Below are 15802 nucleotides of genomic sequence, written 5' to 3'. Positions count from 1 at the left end.
CTGTGCTAATAAACACTTTAAGTGGATTACCTCATTTAACCCTCACTTCTTCACAGATGAGGAAATTGTGAGATTAATTAAGTAACAGGAATTCTGCTACCAGACCTTGTGCGCTTAACCTCTGAGCTACGTCTTTCATAACTGCCTCTTAATTGCTTCTTTCTAACTATCCCATGGTGGCAGGGGGTGATGCATCATCAGATTTCCCAGATGCATGGCTGATCCCAGAATTACTGCAAGTTTCTTTGCCTTGTCTACTTCCCAACGTCCCTTAGGCTGTGGTCTTTTCTTGGCTTTGAGGTCCAGGAAGGTGCAAAGTGTAAAACAGAATGCTCCGTGCATGACATAAAGATGAAGTATGATATCCTCTTTTCTTCACTCTTCATCAAGTGTGGATGCCCATTTAAGGCTTCATAGCCTGGTGACAGTTTATTTTTCTGTGATGGGAAGGGGATAGATGGGGAATCAGTCATCCTGGGACGGGTATACCGAACACTAACTAGTGCTGGTTGAATAGATATACAGGTATGCTTAATGTGCTTAGGTATATTTTAGCATTTAGCATTATATAAAAAGAATAATTGAGACTTCTGAGTTTTTTCATGTATATGTTCAGTTTCTTCTCACTTTGCAAGGTAGTATTTCTGTCAGAATATGTCACAGAAACAGATATTCTGTGATTTTCGTAAATATTTTCATTCATTTTAACAAAATTATAAAGTCAGCCTCTTATTTTTTATTAATTTATTGAGGTGACGTTGGTTAATTGGCAAAAGTCAGTATCTATCAAGGAAACTAATCTCATACTGAACTAAGAACAATTGGTTTTGCTTCTGTTTTGCAGACTTTGACTAGTGATAGGAGCACAGATGATGAAAACGAATACGTAGAAGAAAAGGAGAGCTATATCTGTGCGGTGTGTCTGGATGTCTACTTCAACCCGTACATGTGCTACCCTTGCCGCCACATCTTCTGTGAGCCCTGCTTACGGACTCTTGCCAAAGACAATCCCGCAAGCACTCCCTGCCCGTTGTGCCGGACAATTATTTCCAGAGTCTTTTTCCAGACAGGTAGGTAACTGTTGCCTTGCCTTAACGTGATTGCCTGATTATTCTGACTGCCTCTTTGTTCCAGGTCTAAAGGTATTTTATAAATTGTTATGAGAAAGTTATTGAAAATCATATACCACATAATTTGTTGGTCTCTAGTTTATAAAACAGTGCTCGCCCAACTCAGAAATGTGTTAAGATCATAAAATCATAGGTAAGAAAAGCTTCTCATATCTAATCCCTTACTCTTTGCTGAAATCTTTTCTAAAAACATCATAAGTAGTTGTTCAGTCTTTACTTGCACTTCTCCAGTATCAAGGATATTCCATTAAAATTTAAAGCTGCCCTGTTGATTGTTTATTCCTCATCTCTGCCTTCCACTACTCATTCTTTGACCCTTGTTATTTCCTCTGGAGTCTCAGAAAATACATCTGTAAATATCTGAGCAAAACTATTATGCCTTCCCCACACTCCAAATCTTCTCAACCTTCTTATTGTTCTTAAGGTTTTTCTTCTTGAATGAGAAGAAAGTAAAATTGGAGCAAGGATTTGTTTATCTGATTATCATGCAAAGATGGAATATAACACAGTATTTAAAACATACTAATGAAGAGAGGAGAAGCTAATGAATGTGGAATGTAGAGAACTGCTAAGAAAACAGGGAAGAATGATAGAGGTGAGCAGAGCTAGTATTATTGAGTAGACTGCAGTGTGCTACATCTTAGAGGAAAAAATTTCTATCTCCACATTCTCGCCTCAACCACAGAAAATTTAATGGGCATTAAAGTATGTGGGAGTATATCCAAAGGAACCCAAAACACTAATTCAAAAGAATATGAGCGCCCCTATGTTCATTGCAGTATTATTTACAATTGCCAAGATTTGGAAGCAGCCCAAGTGTCCATCAGTAGGCGAGTGGATAAAACAACTATGGGACACTTTACACAATGGAATAGTAAATGGCTGTAAGAAAGAAGAAAATTTTACTCTTTGCAACAGCATGGGTGGACCTGGAGAACACTGTGCTAAGTGAAATAAGCCAGTCAGAGAAAGACAAATACTATATAATCTCACTCATATTTGGAATCTAATGAACAAACTGAAGTAACCAGCAAAATAGAGACAGACTCTTGGATAGGGAGCAGGCTGACAGCTGTGGGCATAGGGGGCTGTGCGGGGTGGAGGGATTGAGCAGAAAAGAAAAAGGACTCGTGGACATGAACAACAGTGTGGTTGAGTGCAGGGTGTGGGGAAGGGTGGAGGTGGAGGAGGGTATAAGAGGGATAAATTTGTTGAGAAAAGAAAAAAAGTAGTAAACTGAAGAAAACACATGGCACATTTATCTTCCCTAAAAGAAAATCCAAGGACCCACCTGCAAGGGAGAATAGGATTACAAAAATAAGCTGTATCCTAGCCCCAACAGCTGCATGCAGACTTGCAAACCTAGTTTAAGGCTCAAAATCAAATAATGAAGAGAAAATAAAGATATGCCTCACTGATCTGCCTAATGCATGTGGACTGGAGCACAAAATCACTGAACTGAGCTTAGACAGACCTGGAGACAAAAGGACATGTCAAGCATAGAGACTCTACCCAGGAAAGAAATGTGGTCAGGGACATCACGCTGACATCAGTCTCACCAGGCAGATTACTTGTCCTTTCGTTGGGAAGAACAACTAAGGGATGGAGAGAGAGAGGGAAGCAGTTCCATGAGAGGGCAGGAGCTTACTGGAGGTCCCTCATTTCTGGCTTATAGTGTGGGAAAGGGGCTCTTTTCTAGTACCATATCCCTTGCTGGGTTCTTTGGAGTCTAAAAAAGTAGAGGCACCCGTGACACCTCTTTCTCAATAGATAGTTATCTCTGTCTATGCAGGAGAGCATTTACTAAGAGCCTGTTTCAATAGGAAGCAATTTAGACAAATATTGTCCCTGCCTTACATGATCTAACTTAATAGTGATAGTTATTTTACAATTGCTTTCCTTAACGTCTTAGAGCAATAATGATTCAAGTGTCTTTTGATTCGCTTATCAAAACAATAATGGCATAATTTCCTTCATTTTTATTCTAAAGTAAATCATATTGGGAATACATACTCCACTGCAATAAGTATGTCCTTGTGTTCTGTAATCTTGAGGCTGACGATAATAATGGGAATATCTACTTAATTATTTATACCCTACCTCAAAAGGATTTTGAGGTGTTTTTAAAGATAAAATCAATGAAATAGCAGGAGAAGGGAATTTATTAATTGAAATGGAATATAAAGACCAGGTGAGGGTGGATGGGCTGATAAATAAGCCCTATGGCCCTACATTGTAACTGTAATTAAATGAAGTACTTGGTTTTAAATATTCTGGCTGCCTAAGGAAAGATAAAAGTAGTATACAATTAAGTGATTCTCTGGTTCATGAAAAGAAACGGCACTTGCTAAGAGTAAGCAAAGAGCTTTCTGGCGCGCTGAAAGGACTTTCTCACGTCATTTCCCCTCGAGGGTCTATTGAAGAGTGGAGTAGGCAATGCCCTCAAAAAGCCCTCAAATGCAGTATCATCAGGTTTTCTAGCCTTGTGTTCTGTGGCATTCTTTGATGACATCTGAGGGAATATCGGAATATAAACTAGGGAAAGCAAAACATGGTCTTGTTTTCTTAAAGAATAACTTCTAAAAATATGTAAGTAATATAATTCATCATAACAAAATCAAAACATACAGATAAAATTAACAGCTCAAAACCCTCCGTAGTCCCACCATTTAAAGACCACATTTAGTAGTATCAGTTCAGTATATTTTATACATACTTAATCATTTTTTATGAAAAAAAGAGATCATACTGTGTATAAGGTGTTTAACCCTCTTTGTTTTATTAAAAAATTTTGTGATTATGTCATTTTCTACTTAGCTGTCTACAGTCGTGGCACATTTACTTGTTTATCGTTTACTTATTTGCTGATATATGTGGATGAATATTGCCTTTTGTCCTGAGTATTTCGTTGAGATACGTTCCCAGAAGTAGAATTGGTAGTTAAGTTTGTGTGTATTTGAAGGCTCTGTATATGTTGCACCATTCCGCTCCAAAATTATTGCAAGCAGCCGTATACAAGGCCTTATTTTCTCTGTACTCTGAGCTTTCCCTTTTCCATTTTAAATCTCTTACCATGCTCTTTGCTGATTTTTCTTTTGGTCTCTTCATCTTTGTCTTGTTTATTCGCAAGAGAATTTTTGTAAGCAGTATCAGCTTTTGTCCTGTGTGCAAATCTTGTCCCCATTTTATACTTTAATTATGTTTATTGTATTTTATGAATGTTTATAACTGTATTTTTATGTAGTCCCACATAACATTTGCCTTTATTATTTTTAATTTCAAAGTTAGGTATTAAAAGGCCTTTTCCACCAAAGAATTATATAAACATTCTCTTTGCTTATGTTTATTTCATGTTTTCATTGTGTTCTCATTTCCCCGCATCTAACTGCAGTCCAGTTATTACGGTGCATGGTTTGGTTAAGAATAGAGTCCCCTTCTTCCATTTCCTAAGACATTTATCCCAATAATATTTGGTCAACAATACATTTTTCCTATGCGATTGAATTGCTTTTCTTTAAAACGTAATGATAATAATTAGTAAAATGTATGTGTGTTTCTTGGAAGTTGTTCTGTTACATTCGTATTTCTATCTTGTTTTATACCATTACCTCATTCTTATTATTATTCTAGCTGGCATGTGTTAATAACTCACAAGGAAGTTAAAGTTATAAGTTATCTGAGGATAATTCACATTTCTAGTTGACATTGTTATAATATTGAGTAATTGTTGTTATGGTATATTGTCTCTCAACAAATTTCTGTAATTTCCTTCTTAAGTGCAATTTTTATTAGTTTTATTCCTTTTTTGTTGTTATTGTTCTGCTAAGATTATTTTTTTCTTCTGGTTTCAGATGCTTTGATTGATACTTTGAGAAAGTTATTTTTTAATCTTAGACTATTTTGTTATCCTTACCGACCCCTGAGAGTTACTAAGTTAATGAGACATTCACCTCCTGTGCGTGTCCAAATCAGGGAGCAGTGATGGTCACAGTGGGAAACAGTGGGAAAGTTGTCATTTTCTAGAGGATCTCAAGATACTTGGCCAATGAATAAGGCATTAGTTGTAATTTTTTCCATAGCATGTGCTTTAGCAAAATAAGGGTTTTAAACCTGAACTGTAACGTTCATTAGTTATGTGATCTTGCTTAAATTACTTAGTGCTGTTGGGTGCAATCTTTATAAAATACTTAACACTTAAAGTTGAGAAGTTGAAGTGGAACAGGATATGTAGAAGAAACGGTGGAAGGCATTCATATTGATTTTTTAACGGAGGTCAAGATGTACTGTTGAAAGTTGATAGAGAAACAAAAAAAATTTAGTAGATGATATTAGTTGCTAAATACTATCCATTACATCTTTTTTTCTTCCTAACATAAACATGAGTTTTATTCAGGTATTCAACTCTCTCAACATAAATATCAAATACTGAATGGAATTATTACATTAAGTATTATAAATTAAAGTGGATAAAATTTTATCAATAACTTACCTAGCTACTAAAATAGAAACTCCTAAATATTAACATCAGTTAAGCATAAATCACATTCTGTAATAACTCAAATATTTTAAAATCCATAACTTGATTTTGACAAACTGAATATTTGTTTTTGGTTTGGTTTAGTCTCTGTGTTATATGCCTTTGTCATCAGTCTATACATATTTAGCTGGATAATGGGACTTCTAAACTGAATTTTAACTTTGAACAATTTACTAGGAAATGGTATGAAAATTAGGTTGAATTTTATTTTCAGAGGGTACAGTGAGGTTATCCTGGTTGTCCTGTCTTTTCCCAGCATGCAGAGCTCCCCTATGCCCCAAATCCCACAGGGCATGCAGTTACTAGTAGCGGTAGACCTTGCAACCACTCCAGGGTACGAAACTGCCACATGTGAAGAGCTAGGTCTACACTTATATTTGTACTACTTTGAGTCAAACTAGTCATGCTCTGTTGAATGCAAGCTGTAAAAGTAGACTCAAGCTTTTATCTAACTTGTCTTGTTCCCGTATAGATGAACACTTCTGGGTCCTCACATGGGTTAAAAAAGAAAAGGAATTTCACTAGGAGATTGGGACCCTTTGCAAATGGGACTTTCTTGCTGCTCTGGCAGGCTTGCAAAGTAAGCCCTGCCCTTGAAGTCTTGTAGGCAGTTTGTGGATTTTCACCGATACATGGTAAAGTGAGCTCAAATGCCAAAAATATTAGCCCTTCTCCATTCCTATGTAAGGGAAATATCTCAAATCTCCTTGACACAGAATCCTAACTCAACTTTATTCTTGCCGCTGCCCAAGAATACAAAGAAAACTGTTTAAGATTTTAAAATAGTAAAATCAACATACTCAAGGATAAGAGTGAGGTGAGACAGGCTAAAAGTTTTAAAGATCATCTCACAAGAGATTACTAAACAAAAAGCTATGTTAACAAATGAGGGTTTAGCATTAGCTGATAAAGATTATTTTGTTAGAAGTGTCCCTTTTTATCCAAGTGCCCACTGACTGAGACTGATTCCCGATCTTGTCTATTCCTTGCAAATGTACTTTATAGTGAATTAGTCTCCTAGAACCAAATAAAGCCCGTGAACAAGCGTGCACAGCACCTGCGCAAATGAGGGAGAGTGGGATCTCCACTCCGAGTCAGGACCCCTACTATGTGTGTGTACACGTGACCCTGGAGCCGCACGGGTTTGAGCTGAGCAGGCCCACTGCTACGTGGGTCTTTTTTAAGTACATGCACAGTCAGCCCTCCGTGTCCCCAGGTTTCACATCCACAGATTCAACCAACCGTGGGTCAAAAACAGGATTTTTGATCCTCGGTTAGGAACGCAGATGCAGAGGGCTAACTGTAGGCATTGCTCTATGCAGTTTTGTAGAAAGTGACTTGAGCATCCACAGATTTTGGTACCTGCAGGGGGTCCTCAAACCAATCCCCCATAGATACCCAGAGAAAACTGTAGTTATATTTTCTGGGAGTCAAAAGTTATATGCAGATTTTTGACTACCCAAGAAGCCATGACCCCCATATGGTTCAAGGGTCAACTGTAATTCAGAAGTCTTGGAGAAAATTTTTTTTAAATTGTTATTATAACCTGCTGCAAATTTCCTTTATGTCAGATTATTTTTGTAAGTTGTATCATTAAGAAATAAAATGTTATATATCAAACAACATAGAATGAAGGGAATTGTTGGGGGGGGAGTTTTCATAAGAACAAGAAGTAACTAAATGTGTAAACAAGGCCTTTACTGATCTGAACGCAATGGCTGGAAACACACACCCTAGCCTTTTAAATTAGAATATAATACCACTGGATTCGCCTAAATGACTGTACCGTATATTTATAATAACACTCTTACCATATTTCCCCTCCTTGATAAAACTCTGCAGCCTGAATTTACCCTATCATATCACTTTACCTCATTTTATTTTTATTTATAAAAAAATAACTTTATGACTACCTTTTTACTAGACAGGATTTAATGCAGGCACTTTGCCTCTTTCACAGTTTTAACTCCTGCACTGAGCAGGCCACTTAAAACTTTTGTTAACAAGTACTTGCTTAATTACAACTAGTTGAAACATAAAACTACCAACATGTAAGCATAAAGCTGAAATCAGAGTTACACGACCCTGTTGGCAGTGCCTGTAGTCCGAGATTCCCTGTGTATGCGGTTGTCTGGTTTTATTGTCTGTGATGTAACTCGGGGAAGCTCACGGTGACGCACCCTGTAATAATGTGAGCTCTGTCTTGTTGGAGCTGGTGACCGACTCCTGTATTCAAGCAAGTCAGGAAGGTGTGAATCCCTTTATTTTAACAACCAGATACCATTTTTATGATAGTGTCACACAAAGATGCTGCTGTTTCCACTGGTACTGGTACCACATTTAACTAAGTGTACGCTTTGAATGGACTTTAGAATCTTTTTAGGACATCCAGGTTTTTGCTTTTTTCTAACAGTCAACAATATGAATTATTGATTGTATCCAATACATTATAATATATATTATAATAAGAAGCACCTACATCCTAATGGGTAGGATTGGTGGAGGTGGAGATAAAGGTGATTATCACCTTTTATTCCAAGCCCTACTTCTTGGTCTGTCTTTAAATTTTTTTAGTGCTTTTTCCAAGTAATTTTAAGAAATATAGTATTGAATATTTTTTATGCCAAATCCTGCTTTTTTAAGTTAAAAATGCCACTAGATTAGAGCAGCACAGTTCTATAGCAAGAACAGCATGCTTGGGTAAGGTTTATGGAGTTTATGCCAAAGTGAGATAAGGTTTAACATATTTAGATAAGTTAAAATAATGTCATAACAGTAACGGATTTGAGAACATTTTATCCAGTGGTTATCAAATCTAACACTGCATCAAAATGACTCAAGGAGCTTGTATTGTAGCAAGCAGAGACCCCAAAGTCACATCTACAGAAAGTCTACTTCAGTATATCTGGGCAAGGGCCCAGAGTTTGTGTTTTTATGATTTTGATCCATAGCCAGGCTGCAGACAGGCATTTTGGAATCACTGATCTAGTATAATGCCTTGTAGACAAGAATTACATTTAATTCATTTGTATGCTCCTAGCTGGGCCAGCAAAGTGCCAAGCACATACCAGGTACAAAATAAATGTTTGCAGAACATAGGGCCAAAAGCAAATACAAAGAGAAGTTCTACAACTTGTGAAGATTCCACAGTTAAGAGGCATTAGAACCCAGTTCTTATTCGGCACAGCAATCGTGGGCAGAGGGCTTCTGGATCCTCTTTTTCTCCAAAGGTTCTTCAGATTAAGTATAGTAAAATCTTCCAAATTTCTGGTTTTATGGACACAGGTGTATAAGTTCAACAAACAGTAGGTACAACTGCCATCTCATTTTGTACATTGTAGTAATTTCTCTGATAATAATTGTTAGGTATTATAAATAAAAAATAAATAAATAAATATTTATTTATTTATTTATTCATTTATTCATATATATATATGAACCCTTTTCCTGGTTTGGTACATTAATCACGTAAGTTTGTTAAATAAATGCATTGTGTAATAAGTTTCTTGAAGCCAGGAAACAAATATCACAGACATCATTATTACTTTACTTCTCTCATCTACCCTCTATGACAGGGGTGTCAAACTCATTTTCACCAGGGGCCACATCAGCCTCGAGGCTGCCTTCAAAGGGCCGAATGTGATTTTGGGACTGTGTAAATGTAACTACTCCTTAACAGTTAGGCAAGAGCTCGGTGCTGCCGCCGGGTAGAAACAAGGTGCTGGGCCAGATAAAACAACGTGGAGGGCCGGATTCAGCCCACAGGCCTTGTGTTTGCCACCTGTGCTCTAGAAAAAGTTTGGTTTGTGGAAAGTTATCATAAACACAGTTAGTGGCTGACTGTTACAGGAATGCCCTTTTGATCAGGTGTAGCAGATAGAATTCAACTAACTTCCAAATAAGTCTCACTATAAACGAGGGGAGTGCAATGGTATCCTCTGGTGGCTGTGTCAGCATTTTAGAACATGGCTACAAGTTCTCTAGAAGGAGGAGGGGGTGGGGAAGAGGAGAATGAAATGGAGGGAATAAGAACTCTTGAGAAGGGTCTTCAAGGAACATGTATAAAGGACCCATGGACAAAGCCAAAGGGGAGGAGAATTAAAGGTGGGAGGTGGGGGTGGGTGGGACGGGGGAGAGTACTGGGGGGGTGTGGAAATGGAGACAACTGTACTTGAAAAACAATAAAAAAAAGAATTCTTGAGTTGCAAACTCTTCAACTTGTTTTATATTATTTCCCACATGAAATCTTCAATCACCCATCACACTGGTCTTATTTAAGGGCATTTAAAAAGTTGTAAGTTAGTTTGCCCAAGAGTTCATAATACCACTTAGTTTGCCCAAGGGATTTTTAGTTTGTCAGAAAATGCCATGAGTTGCAGTCCATCCCTACGTGAGGGAAGTCCTGCAAGAAGACAGTTGTTACTGTACGTGAATGTGTCGTACTGCATCTTGCCGTGTGTGCTGCACACCCACATTTTTGGCCCAAACTTTCAGGAAAAATATCTTTCATTTTAATTTTTTAACTCAATTATTTATTTATTTATATTTAGATACTTGTTTTTGTATTATAAGGAAATTTTAGCATTTATTTTTGAACACATTATGGTACAAGAAATTTTATGTAACAAATAATTACAAAACACAAGAACAGATACAAAGTATTTTAGGTACTACCCACGTATAATGCGCATCCTTATTTTTCCCTCAAAAATTTGAGCAAAAATGTGCACATTATACACGGCAAAATGCATTAGGTCATTTGATGACTTCTTCCATTCTCTTCATCAGTATGAATGACACTGATGAGTCCTTGGAACTGAACCACACAGTGGTGTCATATACTCTTGTAACTAAAGTGGCTGTTCACAGGCAGTGGGCAAGGTGAAGTCTAATACCGCAGCGGTGCACTGCTTGCTGCAGGAGACACTGTGAGCTTATCCAGCCTGAGATGTTGAACTATTACACACATAAAAGATAAACTCACTAGTCATACCAACCCCCAGCATACCTAAGCAGTATACAAATTGTGGAGGTACTTTTTCTCTAACTTGTGTGCTTGAATTACTAGTTCTTGGGTGTGGAATGGGGAAGGGAAGTTAAAGAGTGTAGTAGTTAGATATATACTCTCATTTGCCCAAGGTAGTCTATTTTTTTACCTAGTTTCTTTTGCTGTTAAGTACAAACTTAGTGAATTCATTTTTCCTGTGAATTAGGTAAAGAATCAAGAGCATAATTAGGAAAAATAGAGAAAATTTAATGGAACTGGTTTGAGCAGAAGCTCACAAGCATGAGCGGGATGGGAACCGAGCACATGCTGTAGACAGTAATTTGGGGATGCAAGGGAGGGGCACCATGGATGGAAGGCTATAGTTAATACCCTAATTAGCAACCATCGTGCACTGGCCTCTCCAAGAGGAGCTTTGCCATTAAACTGTGCTATTCAAAGCGTACCTCGCTCTCCATGGCTCAGTATAGAGACTTTCTACTGCTTGAAGTGAATACATCATGCATGCCCTCTGGTCTGTGTTTACTTGAAATGAATATTTTCTTTTTCTAACTCTTTAGCAAGCTTCTGAAAGGTCGAGAATTTATTCATTTTTTTCCAACTTCCTTCAACCAGCAGCATTAGACTCAGTAAATATTCAACCCATCAGGTGTAGAATGAAATAGATTATGAAGTGAAAAGTTCTAAAAGGGTTTTTCCCTTCTGTTATCACTCCTGAGCCTCACATATTGTACCGTAGCTATTCTGTTGCTACACCCCTAACACATTATTCCCCCTTTCTGTGTAACTTATTTCTATCTTTTATTTGCAGCCTTCTATTTTTATCATTTTTTATTAATATTGGAATACAGTTGTCCCCATTTTCCTACCACCACTGTTCCCCGCCCCATCCACCCCCACCTCCCACCCTCAATCCTTCCGAGAAAGCTGCAGTCTTCTTGAAGGCAGGAACCAAGCCTTATGATTCATCGCTGCGTCCTCCACACCTGGCATATATCTGACATAGGAGCTACACAGTAAACGTATGTTCTATGTGTAGGCATATCAAAGTTGCCTCAGATGTGAATGGGGGATACTTATGTTTGCTTGACTTAGAAAGGAAATTGACTCTACTTTTGTCTGCACCAGCTTAGAGAGATCTGAATATATTATCAAAATAATACAACAATTTTTTATGTTCTTACCATTTGAGTAAAATGTATTGAGTAAACTTGTATTAAAAATGCTATTTTATTTTGCTTTATTCTAGAATTGAACAATGCCACAAAAACATTCTTCACTAAAGAATATTTGAAAATCAAACAAAGCTTTCAGAAATCCAGCTCTGCAAAATGGCCTCTACCAAGCTGCAGGAAAAAAGCATTCCGTCTTTTTGGAGGTAAGGAAACTAACCCCTCCCCCCGCAAAAAAAAAAGTCTGCCAACTTTGTCCAAGCTCTCTTTTTACAGCTGTTTTCTTCCTGCCTTAGAAATGCTGGTAGAAACATATTTGTGAATTGATCAATTTTTAATAAGGATGTTGCTGAAAGCTACAGGTGTGCATGTGAAGAAAACGGAGACTGTGCAGTAAGAGCAAAGTTTACTTTGCCTTGCTGTCATTAATGTTTAATGTGTGGACAACGGAATTCAGCTCAAAAGTAACAGATTTGTGGAATGCTACATTTGACAAAAGCACTGATATTCTTTATAAAGGTTCTGAATAATTCATCATCATAAGCTGTCTATTTAGTTTTAATATTTTATAGTCGTCCCACAAGGTTAGGGCAAGAAGAAAGTGGCTGAGCCTTGGTCTAGAGAGTGTCTCAGATGTGCAGTGGACTAAGAATACCACTTTCTGTGTTCAGGCTGGTCTAACTAGCATTTGACCTCAGGGATGTCATCAAAACCTCTTCTTTTTTCTGTTTTCTTTTTATTGTTTATGCTGTTACAGTTGTTTACGCTTTCTCTCCCTTTCCCTGCTTCCACCCATCCCCATCCTCTCTGCACCCTAAGCCAACCTCCACATTGCTGTCTGTGCCCACAGGTCATGCACAAATGTTCTTTGGTTAATCCCTTCTCCATCTTTCATCCCATCCCCGCCTTTTCTGGCAACTGTCAGTCTGTTTTATGTATCCAAGCTTCTGTTACTATTTTGTTTGTTGACTTATTGTGTTCATTAGATTCCACATATAAGTGAGATCATGTGTTATTTTTCTTTCACTAACTGGCTTAAGTCACTTAACATAGTTTTCTCCAGGCCCATCCATGCTGTTGCAAAATGTAAGAGTTTCTTCTCTTTTACTGCTATAGGATTCCATTGTGTGAATATACCACAGCTTTTTTATCCACTCATCTGCTGATGGGCACTTACACTGTTTCCAAATCTTGGTTTTGTAAATAGTGCTGCTATGAACACAGGGGTGCATATGTATTTTCTTTTGTATTGGTGTTTCAGGATCCTTGGGGTATAATCCCAGGAGTGGAATTGCTGGGTCAAAAGGCAGTTCCATTTTTAATTTTTTGAGGATACTCCGTACTCTTTTCCACAGTGGCTGCACCAGTCTGCATTTCCACCAACAGCACACTGGGGTTCCGTTTTCTCCACAACCTTACCAACACTTGTTGTTTGTTCATTTATTGGTGATAGCCATTCTGACAGGTGTAAGGTGATAGCTCATTGAGGTTTTAATTTGCATCTCTCTAATGATTAGTGATGTTGAGCATTTTCTCACGTGTGCAGGAGCTCTGTATGTCCTCCTTGAGAAGTGTCTATTCAGGTCTCTTGCCCATTTCTTAGGTTGTTTGTCTTCCTGGTGTTGAGTTGTACTAGTTCTTGTTAATATTTTGGAGATTAAATCCTTGTCAGATGTATCATTGCCAAAAATGTTCTCCCATACAGTAGGTTCCCTATTTGTCTTGCTGATGGTTTCTTCAGCTGTACAGAAGCTTTTTAATTTGATGTAGTCTCATTTGTTAATTTTCTCTTTGTTTCTGGTGCCGTAGGAGATATATTGGCAAAAATATTTCTACATCGTATATCTGAGATTTTACTCCCTCTCTTTTCTTCTAGGATTTTTTATGGTTTCACAATTTATATTTAAGTCTTTTCTCATTTTTGAGTTTATTTTTGGGTATGGTGTAAGCTGCTGGTCTAGTTTCATTTTTTTTAAATCTTTTGTTTCTGTCTTCTGATCTATAAAATGGGAATAATTATATCTGTCCCACCTAATTAACAGAGTTGTTGTAAGAATCAAGTCAGCAAATGTGGAAGCACATTTTAAATTATAACTAATTACACTTATAGATAGAAGGAATTATCAAAATAAGGAAGGGCAAGGCAACCTCTAATACCTTTCACCTTTGAGAATTTGTTACTGTACAATATGGACATAAAATATAATTTCACCTTTTATAAAACCATAGTATGTCAGAGCATGAACTACTGTGCATTTTTAGTATTTGCCCCTTATGATATATGGGGTCTGGTTGGAAAGGTTTAGATGAGACAGATGGGGAGCGCTGATCCTCGGGGAACAGGGGGGACTTCTGTATACGAAGATGGATAGTAATACCAGCACAGCAAAGACATCGGCCGAAAGGAGAAAGAAGCAGAGTCTACATGGTTGAGGTAAAAAATATATAATTGATTTACAAACTCCCCAAGGTTGGAAGAAAGTCATTTAAGGACAAGTATGCTTTATACAGTGGTTTGAGTGAGGAAAGTAGTTTAAGGACAGTATATAAGTGCATACTATTTTTTTAAAGTGGTTAGTAACTGTAGAAACTCATTATCCACAGATTTGGTATTAAAAAGAAAAATTTAAATGTTTCACATTTGGCCCAAAATGTAATATGAAATCAAATATAAGAAAATCAGCCTGTCTTAAGGGATTTCATACCAAAGAAGAAAACTTTAATATGAGGTATGTATTTTAAAAGACACCATTGTATTCTACCTTCTAACCGTACACCCAGATTTTTAAAAGAATGAAGCACCTTTCTGATAACCCCATAATTGCCTTCATCTTTTTGTGTTCTGCGGTACTGAAGCTATAATTTAAACAGTTGCTTCTTTGTGATTTCATCTTGTTTGTCCTCCACATAGGAATTCCACAGAACTTAACTTTTTATAAGTTTTTATAGAGGAGATTCAAAGTAGCTTTATTACACAACCTAACTTAAGAAATATAATATGTTGCTGTCAGGAAGCTCATCTGAGCTGAGCAAGAGCTGAGCTGTTAGGCTGAGCCAAAACGGAAAGAGTCGAGCCTTTAATCACTTGGTGCAATGTATAAGCAAGAATCTAAAACCGGAGGACATGCCAGCTCCTCCCACCCTGTTCTGTTTCCCCCCATGGAACGACACACCGGATCAGCCCGAGGTGAGGGTCATCTCACTGCTGTGGGCATTCTGACCAAAAAGCACTCGTAGTTTTATGGGCCCTGAGGTTTGTGAGAGGTTTTTTAGTGAGGGAGGGAAGGCAAATTAGAAGGGCTAGGAGTGGAAAAGTATATACTAATTCAGAGTCAGAAAAAGAGTCTTCAGAGTTTCCCCTTCCACCCTTTCAAAGCGTCTCAGCAGAGGGGCCTGAAGAAGCCCTCTGCCCAAGGCCTCTGATAAGGACCGAGACAGGAATGCAGGTGCTGGGACTGGGAATGTCAGCCTGAGAAAGAACGTCACTGACTGGGGGGCCTGAGACCTTGAGGGCAGCTCCTTTGCAGACGATAGTCATGGGCTGGACACTGAGACTGGTGTGGGCACCTTTCTCCCATGACGCTGCCCAGGGAAAGGCTCTGTAATTGTCACACACAGGATATTTCTTCTTAATTCTTTTTTTTTCCAAAATGTGTTTTATTTTATCTTTATTCAATTTATTGGGGTGACACCGGGTAATAGGATCATATAGGTTTTCAGTGCACATTTCTATGATGCTAGGTTTGTTTATCGCACTGTGTGCCACCACCTGCAGTCAAAACATCTTCCATCACCACGTGTTAGGACCCCTCCACCCCCAGTCCCCTACCCCTTTCCTCTAGCCCCCACCACATTGCTGCCTGTGTCTGAGAGTTTCAGTTTTATATCCCACATATGAGTGAAATCATGATAGTTCTTAGTTTTTTCTGCCTTATTTCACTTAGCATAATATTCTCAA

General features: G+C 37.9%; 1 protein-coding gene across 5 annotated transcripts in view; it reads left to right on the top strand.

The window, feature by feature from the left end:
• RNF180 (ring finger protein 180) overlaps positions 1-15802 on the top strand; it is a 154578-nt gene that overhangs the window by 108947 nt on the left and 29829 nt on the right. For all 5 annotated transcript variants that reach the window (XM_045186417.2, XM_053913307.2, XM_053913305.1 and 2 more), the window contains 2 exons: positions 845-1070; positions 11922-12050. In XM_045186417.2, coding sequence (XP_045042352.1) covers positions 845-1070; positions 11922-12050 — 355 coding nt within the window. The remainder of the gene's footprint in view (positions 1-844; positions 1071-11921; positions 12051-15802) is intronic.

This window comes from Desmodus rotundus, chromosome 1, assembly GCF_022682495.2.
Source record: "Desmodus rotundus isolate HL8 chromosome 1, HLdesRot8A.1, whole genome shotgun sequence".
NCBI lineage: Eukaryota > Metazoa > Chordata > Mammalia > Chiroptera > Phyllostomidae > Desmodus > Desmodus rotundus.
Note: the sequence above shows the minus strand (reverse complement) of the source record. Positions and strands in the feature narration are given on the sequence as shown.